General features: G+C 42.0%; 1 protein-coding gene across 8 annotated transcripts in view; it reads left to right on the top strand.

Moving 5' to 3' along the window:
* Positions 1-324: 324 nt before the first annotated feature.
* Positions 325-18,014, top strand: part of cln3 (CLN3 lysosomal/endosomal transmembrane protein, battenin) — a 97,448-nt gene continuing 79,758 nt past the window's right edge. For 2 of the 8 annotated variants that reach the window (XR_009798741.1, XR_009798740.1), the window contains exons 1-2: positions 328-537; positions 607-643. Coding sequence is in view for 6 of the 8 variants with exons in the window: in XM_061845667.1 (XP_061701651.1) it covers positions 489-537; positions 607-643 (86 nt within the window). In the remaining 2 variants the exon portion in view is untranslated. Of the gene's footprint in view, positions 538-606; positions 644-18,014 lie in introns of all 8 variants that reach the window. The other 6 variants (XM_061845672.1, XM_061845670.1, XM_061845671.1 and 3 more) reach the window with 5 other exon arrangements.

Here is an 18,014-nt window from a genome sequence, read left to right as displayed (position 1 = left end):
AAATTTAATTGGAATACGTTAGGTATAGCATTTTTGTTGCGCTGTTGGCTGTCAAAACCGTGCAGGTGGTCGCAAAGAAGTAACTTTTCAGTGGTAAGTGTGTTTAGCTTAACCTTAATAATTAATTATTAGATATTTATCGCATCGTTTTCGATAACAATATGTGTATGTTTACCATACTTTTTGTCATGACCAGAAGTTAGAGCCTGTTGCCCATGGCGGAACTAATGATGGATGTAGAGTGCGCAGTCCAGTTTTCATTTTACGTCATTGACCCAAATTCACTGTACTATACTAGCATGTGCTTTCTGGCAGATATGCCACATGCAACATGGCAATTGCACTGACGTGTTGAAACCCCGCCAGACTGCGCAGAATTTAGTGTCTACACATACGTCTATCGGAAGTGAATCCCTGAATGTTTACAGTCCAGTTTTGTAAATTGTGACTTGACTGACGTTTCACATATATCTTACCGCAGTTTATAAATGGAGAGTGATCGCAACCGAAATCCGATTCAACACATCCAAACGAATGGTCAGTCGAAAAACTATTGCGTTTTACATCAACTGTTTTATAATGTGCTTTCTCATCGTGTCTTTTCAGATTGTTTTAATCTATGGCGCAATTGGAGCGGGTTTTGGTGAGTTGCCGTTGTTCTTTCTGGGACCTGGTTTTGGTTCTGTACGTGAAATATATTCATTTTGTCAATCAGCTGTCTGGATGGATGCTATCAGGAGTATTTTTTCTCTTTTTCATATAAAGTTGTGGGCGACTGTGGACGTTTGACTGCGGTCAAACCGGCTTTCACTCGCAAAGACGTCAAGTCAGCCGCCTGTAATTTTGTTCGTACTCGCTATTACGGTAGTAAAACGCGAATCTAGCAGCGAAAGACACTTTCAAATTAAAAGGCTCCATTCAGTGATCGTGCACCTACGTAATAAAATCACGTGGTTTTTGTTTACGTAGCCATATTACCGGTCAAAGAAAGCATTGTTCAAAGTTAATTCCGTTGAGACGAAACAAAAATGTCTTCTTGCCCGACACCTGGAGTTTTTTGTCCGATACTTTTAAACATGAGGTGATAATAAACGAAGGTACGTGGAAAAATTAGAGACAATTGTCAAAGAGGATCCATATTTAATGCCGAAGTCGATGTTTTCGCCGATAAGAAATTCGACTGTTAATTCGCTTCCGCTTGTCCTGGACAACTGGATATACACGTATCTGGTGCAGTCGCTCACATTTGAAATATGTACGGGTGTGGTCAGTCATGCCCGGAGATATAAAGTTATGGGTGTGATTAGGGATGGGATCTTGAGACCTTAAAGGTCAACAGTCATGAAATGGATGATTTTTAGTATGTTATTAATGAAAAAACGTAAGCCAATATGGGCCCGTGCGTTTTTTCACCACAAAACATGATTTTGACGAATACAGATTTTTGTAACTCACGCCATGAAAATCCTCTCGAGGGATTTTTTTTCGAGAAGAAGCAGGAAGTGACGTAAAGGACAGTGGCGCCCCCGAGTGGACTCGTTTGTTTCCATTAGTTTTACATCCGCGAAGGTAGCTCGTTGTTCCTTCGTGTTCGCCAAAATGCCGACTCATTGCATTGCTGGACATTGCTCGGGAGAATGGAATTACCCTTCATAAGTTTGCAAGAGACCCGGTTCGTTGTGAAAAAATGGATTGCATGGGTGCAGAGGACGAGACCTTCGTGGGTTCCAAATAACAGGTAGGTTGTATACAGCTACTAGAAAAAATAATAGTTTGGGGCGGACCACGTAATCGGTCTCTCATAACGTAACAAAAGATCCACGTACTAAATATGTTGGTGTGCGCGTCGGACAGCGTCGGGCTGCTGCACGAACTGCAGCGAATCTGAAGAACCCAGCCAACAATGCCTCACTCAGCCGCGTGCGCGCAGTAATCCCCCCTGGCTCGATAGTGTTCATCGGTGGCTATGAACATCCCCCTCAAAGCAGCACGGCTTAGCTCCATTATATGCCACGGCGGCGCTGAAAATCAGCCACACCGGCTGAGGCGCCGCGTTCGGCAGTCACAGCTTCTGTGAAGGCTGCGCGTCGGGCTTTGCGGACTGGGGCGGCTTTGAAGAATCCAGCCGAGAATGTGTCACTGCCGTGTGTGCGCAGTAAAGTGCCCCGACTGACTGTGTTGTTCATCGTACTGCGGCGTCTATGAACACCCCATTAAGCAGTACGGCTCGGCTCCGTCATAAGCCACACTGGCCGGCTGCGATGAGCCGCGATGGCTCATCTCCGCCGCGGAAGTGGATCGGATGGGGATGCGGTTTGGCCGTGATCGCATATCATCTGAATGTGGCTCGAAACAATAGTGTAATATTGCCCTTAGGGCTCGAAACAATAGTGTCATATTGCCCCGGTAACTTCACTCGGTTGTGTGGTGTTGTCCTTTTCGAAAAGAGCATCCTTGTCAGAAGGGACGTATTCGTCTCCCATAGTTTGGGTGCACCGCGTGGTTTCATTGGCGAATGTCCGGGTGACGTCACTTACAGAGGATGCAGCCAATACTTGGATATCGTAGAATGACACTTTTGCAACTTTGCGGATGGATGACGCGCTCTCCGCTCACATTAATGTTTTCGTATGGACATTGAAGTGAATCATGTTATATGTATTTTTCATTACAATATCTATTTTAGAATATTTCTAGGGATGACACTTGGGCTTTAAAATAACTTACTGAGTTGTTCTACCCCAGTATTTAGTTGTTACGTTATCCCATAATCATAATTTGACACTGCAGAGACCGAGACAGACATTTTTAAAGAGGTCAATATACATTACATTTCAAAACCAAGTATTCATAAAATCAAATCATTTTATTTCATCATGATGTATTGTTATAATGTAGCGTAATTTACGGTGCTATCTTTTGTCAATCCATTTATGAAAGCTAGCAGTAGATGATCTATATCTTCCTAAAGCATGAGAGGGGAAAAGTTTTCAACTTCGAGATAATGTGGTACCATGGGAGAAAATGACCCAATAACTTCCGAACATGCTCAGTACGGTTAACTTGCATTTCCTGTTTCCGGGTGAGTACTGATTGTTTAAGATCAGGCTTCTTTTGTTCGCAACGTTTATGAAATAAACCTGTAAGTTAATGTCAAGACCAACGTTCCCTTTAATTTTTTTATGTGTTTGAGCAAACACACTAAGCCCGCGAGCTTTCACCACTGTGAGCAACATCAGACGTATGCAGTGCAGTCAGATCAGTGTCATCCATTTAAATTACATGGCTCATTCAAAGATTCAGACTACGGCATTTATAATCCCATCAGAATATTTTGAAGAACAATTTTGTCTTTTTGCAAATTTACAATGAACATGTGAACAAACAAAAAAATACATTGCTAAGTAAACCAAGCCAACTATAAACTTTAAATTTGGAAGGTCGCTTGAAACTTTGTTTCTTTCTTCTTTTTTTTTTAACCCACAATGTCTGTCTGTTTTTCTTGGTGTAAAACTGAATTATTCCTGGCAGACTATCTTTAGCAATGCATGTTGAAAGCTGAATGATGCTCCGAAACAGTTTTAAGGTTAATGTGATGTTGCCCCCTATATTTAAAATACAGAATTAGCTATTTACAGTGAAGAGAATAAGTATTTGAACACCCTGCTTTATTGCAAGTTCTCCCATTTAGAAGTCTTGGAGGGGTTTGAAATTTTCATCGTAGGTGCATGTCCAATGTGAGAGATAATCTAAAAAGAAAAATCCAGAAATCACAATTTATGATTTTTTTAACAATTTATTTGTGTGATACAGCTGCAAATAAGTATTTGAACACCTGTGTCTCAGCTAGAATTCTGACCCTCAAAGACCTGTTAATCCGCCTTTAAAAGTCAACCTCCACTCCATGCATTATCCTGAATCAGATGCACCTGTGTGAGGTCGTTAGCTGCATAAAGACACCTGTCCACCCCATACAATCAGTAAGACTCAAACGTGTAACATGGCCAAGACCAAAGAGCTGTGCAAAGACACCAGAGATCAAATTTTACAACTCCACACGGCGGTGGAGCCCCATATAAGATATCACGCAAATAAATCGTTAAAAAAAATCATACATTGTGATTTTTTGATTTTTTTGTTTTTAGATTATCTCTCTCACAGTTGACATGCACCTATGATGAAAATTTCAGACCCCTACATGATTTCTAAGTGGGAGAACCTGCAATATAGCAGGGTTTTCAAATACTTATTTTCTTCACTGTCTGCACTGTACTGTCCGTGCTTTCATCCTCGATCAGGCTAAGGCAAGGTGGAATTTTAACATTAGACACCATCTCATCCTGAACTTTCTACTTTGGCTTCAGACCAGACCTTTTTTTTACTCAAAAAAGAGAAAATCTCATCCAGTTTCATAACTTTTTCTTCGATTATTCACATACCCTGACATTAAAGCAACAGCACTTCTTTTTTTTTTTTACTTTTACCATTATTATCGAGAGTAAACACAACCTGTCTAACTCTCTTTGCTCTATGTTGCTAATTGAAGCACTGGTGGTGTTTGTAATTATGAGTCTACCCCTTTAAGAGGTAGTGGGGGGTGTAGTCAGGTAAACTGGCAGGAGAGTGTGCTTCCATGTTTAAAAAAAAAAAAAAAGTCAGACTGTGCTGGATCAGTTTTCATGTGCGCTGAGAATGTCCGACAAGTGCGCAGTTGCATTGGTCAAGACTACACAAAATAAGCAACGTCTTTCAATATCTATGTATTTCTACTCGTAACAAATTTTACGCACGCTCGTCAAATAACAGTGACTGCTAATGAAGAAGTCGTTGACATTTACTCAGAAGAGTTTGAAAGTGTATAAATGTCTGGACACATACAAATACTTAATTGCTGGACCAGTTCTCAGTCAAGAATAAATCCCACAGAGTGATGGACCTAGTCAGATTTTTTTCAATACAAATACCAATATTTAAATAAACGACCCCTGGTTTTACACAAACTCGCATTCATTAACTCGCAGATACTTACTTCTGTCCTGAGTCGAGCCTCCACTACTCTTTTCCATAACTTCATTGTGTGGCTCATCATCTTTATTCCTCTGTAGTTTCCACAGTTCTGAACATCGCCTTTGTTCTTAAAAATGGGGATGAGCACACTTTTCCTTCATTCTTCAGGCATCTTCTCTCCCGCTAGTAAAAACTCCACAGCCAACTCACCAAATTGCTTCCATACCTCCACTGATATGTCATCGGGACCAACTGTCTTTCCATTTTTCATTTTGTTCAGTGCCTTTCTAACTTTTCCCATACTAATCCATGCCACTTCCCAGTCATATGCCTCTTGTTTAGCCTTCGCCACCTCGACCTTTGCCCTTACAACGCATATCAATGTATTCCTTACGCCTCTCCTCAGTCCTCTCCGTGTCCCACTTCTTCTTCGCTAATGTCTTACCTTAGATGACTTCTTGTATTTTGGGGTTCCACCACCAAGTCTTCTTCTCCCCTTCCCTACCAGAAAACACCACAAGTACTCTCCTGCCTTTCCTCTCTGAATACCTTGGCAGCAGTATTCCAGTCTTCTGGGAGTTCCTTCTGTCCATCTAGAGCCTGTCTCACCTCTTTCCGGAAGGCCACAAAACATTCTTCCTTTCTCAACTTCCACCATCTACTCACTATCCTCGTTGTATACGATACATAGGATTTGCAGGACGTGTAGATACTAGCGTTTGATGTTCTCCTCCTCAGTAAATATTGGAAAACAGACGCTTTTGCCACTTCTGACACCAACTGTTTTGGCAAAATCTTTTTCTGAAACCAAGAGGAAGGAGACAATCTTTTCGTTGTGGATTTTCATTCAAAAAGAAAGGAAAGTCTTCGCAAAGAGAGGAAAAGGTATGTCTTACAGGTTGTCACCCCTTATTAAAGATCAGACTAAAAGTCCTTTCATTATATTAAAGTGAGAGAGACGGGTAAATACAAAACAAGACAGTTATCTATCTCCAGCTGTATGCACGTGGACCCGGAAGGAACAGCATCACATGTGGAACACCCTGACCGTGAGAACTAGAAGCCACAACAGGACAAAACGTGATTGTTGAAGGCCGAACTAATACAACCAATATTTGGTATTTGTATATGTAAAACATAAATCTGACAACAGACAGGCCATGGTGTGGTAAACATTACCTCACTGATTTCCTTGTGACAAAAGTGCCTAAAAATTCCTTGCATCTTTGAAGCTCTTTACAAGAGATCCTCAACTATTGAAGAACTCTTGTGATCATTTTTTGCACTCTGTCAGAAATCTTGCGAGCAGCACTTGATCAAGGCAAATTTATGCCGGAATGGTTTTTTCCACTTTCGTATTATTGCTGCAACCATCCCCACTGGAGCATCCAGAAGCTTAGATATGCGCCTATAACCATTGCCAAGGTTATGTATTGCAACAATTAGTTTGCGATGGTCTTGAGACAGCTCTTTGCTCTTACCAATAATGGGATGTGTCTTAACTTAACTGCCAATGAGACATTTTTGTGGGTGGTCAATTTGGATTGAACCATATTATATTTATTTTCATAACACTATGGTAGATTGCTGTTTGGTTTTTGGTGAATTTTAGGTCTTGGTTTTCCATGCCTTTTTGTACCTTCCTTTATTCTCTTTCAATATTTTTTTCCTGAATCATTTAACATAAATCCACATAATATAGTTTCTAATCTCATTTCTTCTACTTTCTATGTATGTGTAGTTTTCATGCATCCTAAACTACGTAACGTTTACTCTTGAAGTCTGGACTCCCAAGCATGAAACGCCCAGAGGTGCCACCAAGTGGCAAGGCTGAGGACAGAAGCTTTAAGTTCACTCACCTGCAGCATTACCACTTGTGTGAGATTAACACACTTATCCCTTACCTGTTCTAAATGAAGAAGATTTTACATCTTGCGTGTTTTATGAGGAATGGTACTTCTAAACAGAAATGTCTCTTATTCTTTGTTCTTGTTGCTATGTTGTTCCTTGTTCTTTGTTCTGAATGTCGTACCAGGGCAGCACAAGTGCCGGAGAAAAATTCCTTATGTGTTTTTACACACTTGGCCACTAAATCTCATCTGATTCTGATGATAATCGTAAACACGGTCCTTGAAGACGTATGCATCGGTGTCCTCTTCCGAAAAAGCCCTTTTTCATCCATGTTAAAAACTTGCACCCGCCATCCCTCTTTGATAAGGTTAGAAAACTCTTCCTCCATGTGACGACGAGCAGCACCATACAGAGGCACATTTTTGAGAACTTATCTTTTTAAAAATTTTTGGAACCACACTTTGCTGTCCAAAAAGTCTCGTCCTTGAGGTGGAGGATCACAATGCAGGGTCCAACATGGAATAAAGTGCCTTGTCCTGGGCCCTGGAGGACATCCCAGTAGGTATGTGGTATGAGGTGAATACACCCGCTGGATCTCAAAAAGGATAAAAATGTTCTCAAATCGGATCCAATTCCTCCTGCTGGATCCTGACAAGGATAAACGTGCACACAGAGTCACCACCTGGTCCGCGGAGGAACTTTTCGCTGGGGCACAACATTGAGGTGATATTGTAACTACATAATCAAAAAATATTTTCAGGAACACAACACCAAGATACAGTACATATGCGAGACCTTCAACAGCATTGACAAACGTAAATTAAGGAAATGGGTGAGACAAGGGACGTTGCTCTGTGAGACTTCAATGATACGCGACCAATCATCTTATGGGATAAAGCCAGTCATGCTCTCATTGGTCGATGTTGCGCCGGGAACCAATCACACACCTTGTGTCGATGTGTCTTTCCGCAATATGACGATCTGGCTGTTTTGTTTTTTTAATTAATTAAAACCTGTGAAGCACTGAAGATGCAAAAAGTGAAGCGCAAAGTAGTGAAACATGGTGTATTCCAATTGTATGTCTTCATCTCTGTGTCAGTGTGTCAATTCGATAAGCTTTTTAGTCTTATTCTGAATTATAGTGGTGCTTTGAGATACAAGTTTAATCCATCCCGTAAATGTGCTCTTACTTCAAGTTGCTTTTATGTCAAAGCGGATTTCCCCATTGAGATGAATGTCGTCTTCTTTTCTTTTTGGCTTGCCTCGTTAGGGGTCGCCACAGTGTGTCATCTTTTGCCATCTTAGCCTATCTCCTGCATCTTCCTCTCGAACACCAACTCCCTTAATATGTTCCCTCATAACATCCATCAACCTTCTCTTTGGTGTTCCTCTTGCTCTTTTGCCTGGTAGCTCCATCCTCAGCACCCTTCCACCAATATACTCACTCTCTCGCCTCTGGACATGTCCGAACTATTGAATTCTACTCTCTAATCTTGTCTCCAAAACATCTAGCATCTAGTCTAGCCTCCACTACTCTTTCCCATAACTTTATTGTGTGGCTCATCAACTTTATTCCTCTATAATTCCCACCGCTCTGAACATCCCCTTTGTTCTTAAAAATGGGAACTAGAACACTTTTCCTCAATTTTTTAGGCATCTTTTCGCCCGCTAGTATTCTGTTGAATAAGTATTCTTTCCATCTATTTAGCACACTACTGGCACCAGTCAACACATTTCCATCTCTATCCTTAATCACCCTTACCTGCTGCACATCCTTCCCATCTCTATCCCTTTGTCTGGCCAACCTGTAGAGATCCTTTTCTCCTTCTTTCATGTCCAACCTGGTGTACATGTCTTCATATGCCTCTTGTTTAGCCTCTGCCACCTCTCCCTTTGCCCTACGTCACATCTTAATGTACTCCTTTCCCTTATTCTCAGTCCTCTCAGTGTCCCACTTCCTCTTCGCAAATCTCTTTCCTTGTAAGTATTTTGGGGTTCCACCAACAAGTGTCCTTCACCCCTTTCAGTCAGTCGTCTCAGTATCCCACTTCTTCTTCGCTAATCTCTTTTCTTGTATGACTCCCTGTATTTTGGGGTTCCACCACCAAGTCTCCTTCTCCCCTTTCCTACCAAAAGACACACCAAGTACTCTCCTCCCTGTCTCTCTGATTACCTTGGCTGTCGTTGTCCAGTCTTCCGGGAGCTTCTGCTGTCCATTGAGAGCCTGTCTTACCTCTTTCCGAAAAGCCACACAACATTCTTCCTTTCTCAGCTTCCACCACCTGGTTCTCTGCTCTACCTTTGTCTTCTTAATCTTCCTACCCACCACCAGAGTCATCCTACACACCACTATCCTATGCTGTCGAGCTACACTCTCCCCTACCACTACTTTACAGTCAGTAACCTCCTTCAGATTACATCGTTTGCATAAAATATAATCCACCTGTGTGCTTCTACCTCCACTCTTGTAGGTCACTCTATGTTCCTCCCACTTCTGGAAATAAGTGTTCACTACAGCCATATCCATCCTTTTTGCAAAGTCCATCACCATCTGTCGCTCAAAGTTCCTTTTCTGGATGGATCACTTCTTCATTGCCCCTGTTTCCTTCACCAATATGTCCATTACAATCTGCACCAATCACAACTCTCTTTCTATCTCAGATGCTCAGACCTACCTCATCTAGTTATTTCCAGAATTTCTCTTTCAACTCTAGGTCACATCTGTGGGGCATAGCCGCTAACCACATTATATATACACCCTCAATTTCAAATTTTAGTCTCCTCACTCGATCTGATACTCTTTTCACCTCCAAGACATTCTTACCCAGCTCTTCCTTTAAAATAACCCCTATTCTATTTCTCTTGCCACCTACTCCATGGTAGAATAATTTAAACCTTGCTCCTAAACTTCTAGCCTTACTATCTTTCCACCTGCTCTCTTGGATGCACAATATAGCAACCTTTCTCCTAATCAGCATGTCAACCAACTCCTGAGCTTTTCCTGTCATAGTCCCAACATTCAAAGTCCCTACAATCATTTGTAGGCTCTGTGCATTCCTCTTTTTCTTCTGACGACGAATCCGGTTTCCTCCTCCTCCTTGTCTTTGACCCACAGTAGCTGAATTTCCATTGACACCCTGCAGGTTAGCAGTGTCGGGGGCTGTTAACCCGGGCCACAACCGATCCGGTATGGGATTCTGTAGATGATATTTGTTTGGCACAGTTTTTACGCCGGATGCCCTTCTTGACACAACCCTCTGCATTTATCCGGGCTTGGGACCGGCCTACAGATTGCACTGGTTTGTGCCCCCATAGCATTTGACTTGACTAGACTTTGGCATTGATGATGCCTTGAAAGATGTGCCTTTGATGAGAGATGTGGAAACTCTTCTTAGAACTGTATATTCCACTTTCTCTTGGTCCACTGTGAGGAAGGGCAAATTGGAGGCCTTAGCAAAGATTCTTGATGAAGATACACTGTCATTCAGGCCTCTGAATGAAATGTGATGGCTGTGCGACACCAAGCTGTTAATTCTGTTCTGTTTAACTACACTGTGTCATGCTCCTGGATTCCAGCCAGGGCTGGGCGTGGCCAGCTAATCTGAAGGTCCACACCTGCGCCTCATGACCTTGGATTAGACCCGGTACATATAGGACCCGGGGGACGACAGATACTCCGCTAGATCGTTGCTCTTCATGCCTCGTTCCCGCACTCCTGCTTTCTCGACTTCTGACCTCCGTGCACCGACCCACGCCTGTTCATTGACCACCCTCGTAAGCCCATTCGTACTGGTACTACGAATTGTTTGGACTGTCTACCTGATCTCAGACCTCGGACCGAATAAAGGTTTCCTCTGTACTGTCTGCTGTCTCTGGAGTCGTGCATTTGGGTCCACCCTTGAGCCCCGCATCGTGACACACTGTACTTGAAGAATACTGCAAAAGAGAATCCACTGATACATACCTTTTAACTTTTCGTAGCACCAACCTGTATAAACTACCGAAAAATTCCTTATAGAGAGCAAAAAATCCTTGTAACATACCGAAGTAAATTATATGTCAGAATAACTGAGGGAAAAAACACCAAAGTTTTTCAATTATTTTTATTGAAGAGCTCCATAATAATAATATCTGAAGTCAATGTCTAATTCTACTCAGTAGAATGAGCAAAAGCATGGCTATTTATCAGCCAGGCTACAATACCACAGATATTTGTAAGAGAGATTCACCAAAGAGAATCAGTGATGGGAAAAGAAAAATGTTTTGAAAGATTACATATGTACTGAATGCCGATGATCAATTCCTTATTTTTAGTGAATAAGGAAGGAGCTGATCTGTATGATAAGGCTAACAAGATATAGATGAAGTCACTGACATTAGCTATTGTTCCTATGAAGCCATTCTCAATCTTCGTAAATGGAACATCTATCTTGACATACGTATGACACCGTTGTGGTGAAAACACAGCATTCGATTATATTATTGTCAGCTGTTATAAAAACACGACCATGAGCTACAACGCTAGGAAGAGAACTACAGTGTCGGCTACAATAATCCCATGGATTTGTAATGAGGCCCAGGCGGCTAACTTGTGAGCATGCATGCTACATTAGTTACAAGCTAAGTCAAATTAATTTGAGCCACAAATGATTTAAGTCAAGATTAAAAATGACACTTTTTGTTGCGGTCAAGTAATATCTCCATATAGCTCCTATCTCGATAGGTCAGCTACACCAAAAGCGTATCATTAACGATTTGATCGATTGTGACAGGTAGCCGAGAGCTGGCCACCGGCTCCACGGCCGCAGCCTCCATGCTTCTCGTGGTAAGGTGTCTGGCTCGGCGGTGCTCGATCCAGGACAAGAATTTACTGGAAAGTTACCGGAAATGAAAGTATTTTGGTAATCTAAACATTTCATCATTTCAACAACATTTGCCGCTCCGCTAAACATCATGCCTGCTGCGACAAAAATCTTTTGATGCAGGCTATGTTTGGAATTCCCCAGCTTTGGGTTTTCTCCACAATAAAGTAGACTTGCGCCATTCTGGGCAAAAGCAAACGGAAATTTTCAGAATCTGTATGATTTGTGATAAACGGCCGTTTATGTAAGATTCACCACAAAATGCGTATGAACTACGGCTAAACCGTACGAGTTGACAGGTATGATGATAACAGAGATCCAATGGCAAAGTTTGGCTACAAAAAGATGAGTGATCCAAAGTTCAAGGTTACTATTACTGCTCTTGGAAATATTTTAGGTGAGCTAGCACAACTCTGCCTCACTTTACAAAGACGCATCCTGATTGTGATGGAAGGACACTGGTTTGCTCGAGCAAAGATTGAGAAGTTCCGTTCTCAATACTTGAAGGAGAATGATGTGAAATCGAGTGACTGTGTCAAAGAGGCAATGGGGACCTCATCAGCTGATGACAGAAATACTGATATTACTTTTTTTACTAGTAGTTTTTACTAGATTGAATAAAAAGCGACTAAAACTCGGTGGTGACTCCTTTTCCTCATTGCCCTTTACCGAGGGCATTACAATATGGTTGACAAAAAGCGGTCATAACTCCTTGCCAAGTCGCGCACTCGCACACCCTGTTCATGTTTTTTTTCGTTATTTCACATCCATTGACATCATACTCTTCATATTAGTATTAGTAATGTATATATGTAGACCGCACAATGCAGACCTATGGGGGCACAAACCAGTGCAATCTGTAGACCGGTCCCAAGCCCGGATAAAGGCAGAGGGTTGCGTCAGGAAGGGCATTCGGTGTAAAAACTGTGCCGAACAAATATGAGCGTTCATCTAAAGAATCCCATACCGGATTGGTCGTGGCCCGGGTTAACAACTCTCGCCCCCTGCACTGCTAACCTGCAGGGCGTCGGTGGAAATTCAGCTGCTGCGGGTTGAAGACAAAGAAGAGGAGGAAACCGGATCCATCGTCAGAAGAAAAATAGGAATGCACAGAGCCTACAACTGAGTGTAGGGACTTTGAATGTTGGGACTGTGACAGGAAAAGCTCAGGAGTTGGTTGACATGATGATTAGGAGAAAGGTTGATATTCTGTGCATCCAAGAGAACAGGTGGAACGGTAGTAAGGCAAGAAGTTTAGGAGCAGGGTTTAAATTATTCTACCAGAGTAGATGGGAAGAGAAATGGAGTAGGCGTTATTTTAAAGGAAGACCTGGCTAAGGATGTCTTGGAGGTGAAAAGAGTATCAGATCGAGTGATGAGACTAAAATTTGAAATTGAGGGTGTTATGTATAATGTGGTTAGTGGCTATGCCCCACAGGTAGGATGTGACCTAGAGTTGAAAGAGAAATTCTGGAAAGAAGAAACAGGGGCGATGAAGAAGTGATGGGTAAGTACGGCATCCAGGAAAGGAACTTTGAGGGACAGATGGTGGTGGACTTTGCAAAAAGGATGGAGATGGCTGTAGTGAACATTTATTTCCAGAAGCGGGAGGAACATATAGTGACCTACAAGAGCGGAGGTAGAAGCACGCAGGTGGATTATATTTTGTGCAGACGATGTAATCTGAAGGAGATTGCTGACTGTAAAGTAGTGGTAGGGGAGTGTGTAACTCAACAGCATCGGATGGGTGTGTGTAGGATGACTCTGGTGGTGGGTAGGAAGATTAAGAAGACAAAGGTAGAGCAGAGAACCATGTGGTGGAAGCTGAGAAAGGAAGAATGTTGTGCGGCCTTTCGAAAAGAGGTGAGACAGGCTCTCGATGGACAGCAGAAGCTCCCGGAAGACGGGACTACGACAACCAAGGTAATCAGAGAGACAGGCAGGAGAGTACTTGGTGTCTCTTTTGGTAGGAAAGGGGAGAAGGAGACTTGGTGGTGGAACCCCAAAATACAGGAAGTCATACAAGGAAAGAGATTAGCGAAGAAGAAGTGGGATACTGAGAGGACTGAGGAGAGGCTAAAGGACTACATCGAGATGCGACGTAGGGCAAAGGTAGAGGTGGCAAAGGCTAAACAAGAGGCATATGAAGACATGTACACCAGGTTGGACATGAAAGAAGGAGAAAAGGATCTCTACAGGTTGGCCAGATGGCATGGCAGAGGGATAGAGATGGGAAGGATGTGCAGCAGGTAAGGTTGATTAAGGATAGAGATGGAAATGTGTTGACTGGTGCCAGTAGTGTGCAAAATAGATGGAAAGAATACTTTGAGAAGTTGATGAATGAAAAAAATGAGAGAGAAGGAAGAGTTGAAGAGGAAAATGTGAAGGACCAGGAAGTGGCAATGATTACTGAGGGGGAAGTCAGAAAGGCACTACAAAGGATAAAAAATGGAAAGGCAGTTGGTCCTGATGACATACCGGTGGAGGTATGGAAGCAATTTGGAGAGATGGCTGTGGAGTTTTTGACCAACTTATTCAACAGAATACTAGCAGGCGAAAAGATGCCTGAAGAATGGAGGAAAAGTGTTCTCGTTCAGAGCTGTGGGAATTATAGAGGAATAAAGTTGATGAGGCACACAATGAAGTTATGGGAAAGAGTTGTGGAGGCTAGACTCAGGACAGGATTAAGTATCTGCGAGCAACAATATGGTTTCATGCCTATCGGCGAAAAGATGCCTGAAGAATGGAGGACAAGTGTTCTAGTTCCCATTTTTAAGAAGAAAGACGATGTTCAGAGCTGTGGGAATTATAGAGGAATAAAGTTGATGAGGCACACAATGAAGTTATGGGAAAGAGTTTTGGAGGCTAGACTCAGGACAGGAGTAAGTATCTGCGAGCAAGAGTATGGTTTCATGCCTAGACAGAGTACCACAGATACAGTATTTGCCTTGAGGATGCTAGTGGAAAAGTACAGAGAAGGTCAGAAGGAGCTACATTGTGTCTTTGTGGATCTAGAGAAAGCCTATGACAGAGTACAAGAGAGGAACTGTGGTACTGCATGCGGAAGTCTGGTGTGGCAGAGAAGTATGTTAAAATACTACAGGACATGTATGATGGCAGCAGAACAATGGTGAGGTGTGCCTTAGGTGGGACAAGAATTTAAGGTGGAGGTGGGACTGTATCAGGGATCAGCTCTGAGCCCCTTCCTGTTTGCAGTGGTAATGGATAGGCTGACAGATGAGGTTAGACTGGAGTCCCCCTGGACCATGATGTTCGCAGATGATATTGTGATATGCAGTGAAAGCAGGGAGCATGCAGAGGAACAATTAGAAAGATGGAGACATGCACTGGAAAGGAGAGGAATGAAGATTAACAAGTAAAACAGAATATATGTGCGTGTATGAGAAAGGTGGAGGGAGAAGAAATAGTGAGGGCGGAGGACTTCAAATATTTAGGGTCAACAATCCAGTGCAATGGTGTGTGTGGTAAGGAAGTGAAGAAACGGGTCCAAACAGGTTGGAACAGCTGGCGGAAGGTGTCTGGTGTGTTATGTGACAGAAGAGTCCCTGCTAGGATGAAGGGCAAAGTTTACAAAACAGTGGTGAGGCCGGCCATGATGTACGGATTAGGGATGGTGGCACTGAAGAAACAACAGGAAGCAGAACTGGAAGTAGCAGAAATGAAGATGTTGAGGTTCTCGCTTGAAGCGAACAGGTTGGATAGGATTAGAAATGAGCTCATTAGAGGGACAGCCAAAGTTGGATGTTTTGCTGACAAGGTTCTCGAGAGCAGACTTTGAAGGTTTGGACATGTTCAGAGGGGAGAGAGTGAATATATTGGTGGAAGATTGCTGAGGATGGAGCTGCCAGGCAAAAGAGCGAGAGGAAGACCTAAGAGAAGGTTTATGGATGTGATGAGGGAAGACATGAGGGCAGTTGGGGTTAGAGAGGAAGACGCAGAAGATAGGCTAAGATGGAAAAAGATGACACACTGTGGCGACTCCTAACGGGACAAGCCGAAAGGAAAAGAAGATATGAAGAGTTTGTTTTCAAAACGAGAAATAGGCATTTTTTTTCAGATTTACGAAACTCGCGCCAAAATTATCCAGGATAATAATAATGGATAATTTTGGCGCGAGTTTCGTAAATCTGAAAAAAATGCCTTTGTCTCGTTTTGAAAACAAACTCTTCATATGTAGATCGCACAATTCGTCACTTTAAACTGCACCCTTTGCACAATTGACATTGCACTGGTCTTTAACAAGAACTGAGAACGGGTAAAGGCACTCTGTTCAAGCTTAACACAATGTGGGATGCTAACACACTTATCTACAGTATATAGATTTTACATCTTCCATGTCTTACAAGGAATAGTTCCTATAAACAGAAATGTCTCTTGTTCTTTGTTCTTGTTGCTGTGTTGTTCCTTGTTTGTTGTTCTGAATGTCGTACCAGTGCACACCGACTGCCAGAGAAAAAAATCATTGTGTATTTTTACACACTTGACCATGCAACCTGATTCTGGTTCTTCTTCACACCGCTTTCCTTAGCAATCGCTTTCTTGGGCCTCATGGTTGAAAATTCACTTGTAGTAAATGCAAAATAACAAAATGCGAGCAAGCTACCGAGCCGAGGTGCACAAAGAGAAAGAAAGAGTGAAGCTCGAAAAGCTGAGCATACCGTGTGTTTCAGTATCCGAACGATCATGTTGGCATCTACCAGCAGTCGTCCATACGTCAAATGGTGGCTTGCAAGACAATGAAAAGAATTGTCCCAGCAGCAGGTCGTATCTCGAAAACCCGTCTGTAAAGTTACTCGTATGTCCAGCTACCACTGTACAGTGAATATTTGAGAACTGTTTCTTCATTTTAATTTACAGTAGCATGAAATGTGACTTTGAACACCAACCTATCTGCCACGATCAAAATTGAACAATTACTCTTTGCGTTATAGAAACAATGTTGCTCATGTTTGACGTTATGATTTTTAAAGATGCCCGATTGAGACCTCCTCCCAGTTGCCGGTCCTCCTCTTGGATATGCCCTCGGTGTATTTAAATGCCGAGAAGGGGGCATATACTTCTTCAGGGCACTGTATAAAACTTATATATGCTTGGATATTTAAAATGTTTGTATGGCTGGCTCTCACATATTCTTACCTCAGGTCTGTTTGAATAAGTCACAATTTGGGCAGGAAAAGTAGTTTTGTGAACATAAAATAAAATATACTGTACATACACAGCATAAAAAAATAAAATATAATAGCTAATTATTCTTTTTTTAAAAAAATACAACTGAATTATTTTTAAAATGATGTCCTAAAAAGTACAGTATGCCCTTGCCCATTGGCTGTTCACCGTTAGCAGCCCTGCATACTCATGAATTTCGCTCAGTTTTTTTCTACGTTATGTACCATACTTTCACGACCGTAAAAAGCACTTAAGTGTTAAATGTTCTCCTAAATCGACAGGGTGACTTATAATGTGCATGTTATGTGCTGTGACTACTCCAATGAAGTACAACCGAACACAACCACATTATATTGGTTGCATGCAAGCTCGCATGTGTTTCAGCATGTATGATAACTACCATATGATGGCACTCACAAGGCGGTGAGAAACAATTTCAATTTTACATATATAAGCAGAAGAAGGTTACGTTCTCCCACACACTGACATAGTAGGTAGCTCATTCATCAACATGTTGTTCACACTCATGGTGTCATTCGAAACTAAAATGATAACACCACAGCATTCTTATTTCTTCATTCATTGTTTTATTTGTTTTATTATTTGCTAGTTATGCTCTTTCTTTTTGCTGTGGTGTGATAATTTTAGTTTTGATGTGACCCTGTGAGTGTGAACGTGGTGACTGGGATGCTAGTGTGTGGTGGTTTGTAAGCTTCTTCTGTTTATAGAATCAGAATCAGCTTTATTGGCCAAGTATGTAAAAAGACAAAAGGAATTTTTCTCCGGTAGTCGGTGCTGTACTGGTACGACATTCAGAACAAACAACAACAAAGCAACAAGAACAAAGATCAAGACATTTCTGTTCTATTCCTTACAAGACATGCAAGATGTAAAATCTATATACTGTAAATAAGTGTGTTAACGTCCCACATTGTGTTAAACTTGTACTGAGCGCCCTTACCCGTTCGTGGTTCCCGTTATAAATCAGTGCAATGACAATTGTGCAAAGGGAGCAGTTTAAAGTAATGAATCATGCGATAGTCTAAAAAAATATATAACTAATACTAATACTGATTGGACCAGTAGAATGTGAGTGTCCTAACTTGA

This window comes from Syngnathoides biaculeatus, chromosome 16, assembly GCF_019802595.1.
Source record: "Syngnathoides biaculeatus isolate LvHL_M chromosome 16, ASM1980259v1, whole genome shotgun sequence".
In the NCBI taxonomy this organism is placed as follows: Eukaryota; Metazoa; Chordata; class Actinopteri; order Syngnathiformes; family Syngnathidae; genus Syngnathoides; species Syngnathoides biaculeatus.
This window is presented reverse-complemented; position numbering and strand designations above follow the sequence as displayed.